Source organism: Primulina huaijiensis, chromosome 15, assembly GCF_012295235.1.
Source record: "Primulina huaijiensis isolate GDHJ02 chromosome 15, ASM1229523v2, whole genome shotgun sequence".
Lineage (NCBI taxonomy): Eukaryota > Viridiplantae > Streptophyta > Magnoliopsida > Lamiales > Gesneriaceae > Primulina > Primulina huaijiensis.
The window spans coordinates 3,271,255-3,273,777 of record NC_133320.1 but is presented as its reverse complement, the minus strand read 5'-3'; the positions used below and the strand labels follow the sequence as shown (position 1 = coordinate 3,273,777).

Below are 2,523 nucleotides of genomic sequence, written 5' to 3'. Positions count from 1 at the left end.
AAACACAAAAAAAAACTCACATTTATAGTTCTTCAATGTATATAATGAAAATTTTACCGGAGTGGTTTGTGAATTTATTTTTAAAATTTAAATGAATTTTTTGTTTGTTTGTTTTTTCCTTTTAATAAAACTGGGAAAACCATTTTCATTTTGGATAAATGCAATTCAAAGTCCATGCAACCGTGTTAGAAAATATATATTTTTTTAATTTAGCACATGCAACTATATATTTATATATTCCACTTATTTTGACATAAATGAGACATTTTTTTAATAATATCATAAAATTTGAAGAAACTTTTAGGGAACACTTTATAAATTATACCTGTGGAAAGTATTTACCCAAGTAAGGTTTGGACTATGGAAGTCAAAGTTCATTAAATTTTCTTCCTTTGTAGGGAAAAAAAATGTTAGCATCAGTTCTTTGAGATTAAAGACATATATATCAACATATCACGTCTCGATTAAGACAATCCCACCAGTACAAATTAATTTTAGAGTGTCTGAATTTTCGACTCATTAATGCCATTGTCCACATATCCACTGAGTACTTCGCATTCACATATCTTTATCGATTATATATATCGACCCGATTCATATATATCAATAAAAAGTAATATTTTTGAAATAAAAAATAATATTTTTTTCCGTTAAATGTTAACTTGTACATAAATGATATTCCAAATAAAGGGATTTCAATAATTAGTTAATTAATTATTTTTGATGAAGCAGACATCGGCAAACAAAGTTCTTCAAGAAACTTGCAACTACATAAGGAACTTGCACAGAGAAGTGGATAATTTGAGTGATAGGCTATCCCAGTTGCTGTCCACCATAGATGCTGATAGTCCGGAGGCCGCAATTATTAGGACTTTGATTTAATCATGCAGTATTATTAATAATTAATTAATTATTAATCTTAGATTAAGCTTGATTGATTGTTAGTATGGGTAGCTATATATATCTTATTGTATGAGGGGCCTATTAATCACTCATCAGATCTGGGAATATTTAGGATAATGGACTCGATCAACTATTTAAAAAAAATGATATCCTCGAGTGTATTTGAAATACACTACATACTATCGTTTTTTTTAATGATGGACTAGAATTAGATAACAAATTGATATGAGATATTTACTTATGAGTAGTTATAATATATGTGATGAAATTATGAATTAAGTTGTTTATTGTAAAAATGTGATTGTACTTTGCTAAGGCTGATCTTAAATGTGATTTTTGTATTAATTTAAGTTCAAATTGAATTTCAAATACCTTTTAAAATTCAAATCTATTATCCAAACACAACCTTGATCTCAAATTGAAAGAAAAGTTCGATTTCGATAATAAATAGATTTGTGAAATGAAATTAAGGCGTATATTTTGAATAATTAAATATTCAAAATCCAAATAATGGTTAAAAAAAAAATCTAAATCCTAATAATTGTAAATTGAAAGTTATTCAAACAAAATTATTTATTTTATCGCTAAAAATTTGGTATGTCTTTTGGCGCATATGATAAAAAAATTTAATAATTATATACATACATAATAGATTTGGTCAATAACTGATATATCCACAAAGTGATCTATTCGTCCCAGGAAGTAGGAATTACAAAAACTCTTATGTGACGATATCATTGGTCAATTTGGATATTATATTTGGGTCACGCATAAAAAAATATTACTTTTTATAATAAAAATATTAGTTTTTATCGTAAATATGGACAGAGTTGACACATCTCACAAATAAAGATATGTGAGACCGTCTCACAAGAGACCTACTTTTTTTGCGTGTATACTCATATTCACACATTTCTTTTGAATAATATAAAATCCACGACTAACAAGCTTAATACAAAAGGAAAATGTGTTTAATTACCAAATTAAGTTTAATTACATTTAGAAATCTGCTCTCTAAGTGGGGAAGAAAGGGACATTGCTTTATTGGTTTTAATTCTTGTCTTCGACAAAATAAGTATTCATAATTAATATCATTAATTATAGTTGATGGATTCACTAACTAATTTTCGATGTTTTAAGCAAAAGGGATTTATTAGAACCACGGGAACTTGCTGCTGAAATATATTCATTCTGTAAATTAATTTGCCATAATGAGTAAAATGTCATTTTTGTCTTATTAACGACAATTTCTTAAAATCTTACCATCATTTCATTTTTTAAAAAAAATAGGGAAATTTATTTTTTCATGTATGTTTTGTTTTTTTTACGATTTTGATATTCTATGTTGTCAAATTCATTTTTAATTTTTTATTTTTTTCAATTTTAATATTTTTTTATCAAACATGCATGAATGTCACATCAACATTCTCCATGACAGATGAATAACATTTGTCAAAAATCAAAAGATACAAGAAAAAAGCGAAAATTTGATAGTATAGAGGATCAATCGTAAAATGACAAAATTACAAGAACAAAAATACAGTTTTCCATATTATATATATGTGTGTGTGTACATAAAGTGTCATGGTGTGTGAGGGGTGCTATGATTGCCTCTGCAAG

General features: G+C 26.4%; 1 protein-coding gene across 1 annotated transcript; it reads left to right on the top strand.

Annotated features, from left to right (window-relative positions):
• Window positions 1-616: 616 nt before the first annotated feature.
• LOC140960341 (transcription factor PRE5-like) lies at window positions 617-1,098 on the top strand. The gene has a single exon (XM_073418583.1). The coding sequence runs from the start codon at window positions 724-726 to the stop codon at window positions 880-882; it is 159 nt and encodes a 52-aa protein (XP_073274684.1). The 5' UTR covers window positions 617-723; the 3' UTR covers window positions 883-1,098.
• Window positions 1,099-2,523: the final 1,425 nt, after the last annotated feature.

Coding starts and splice junctions, on each gene's coding strand:
- LOC140960341 (XM_073418583.1), top strand. CDS start 724: ATGAAGCAGACATCGGCAAACAAAGTTCTTCAAGAAACTTGCAACTAC.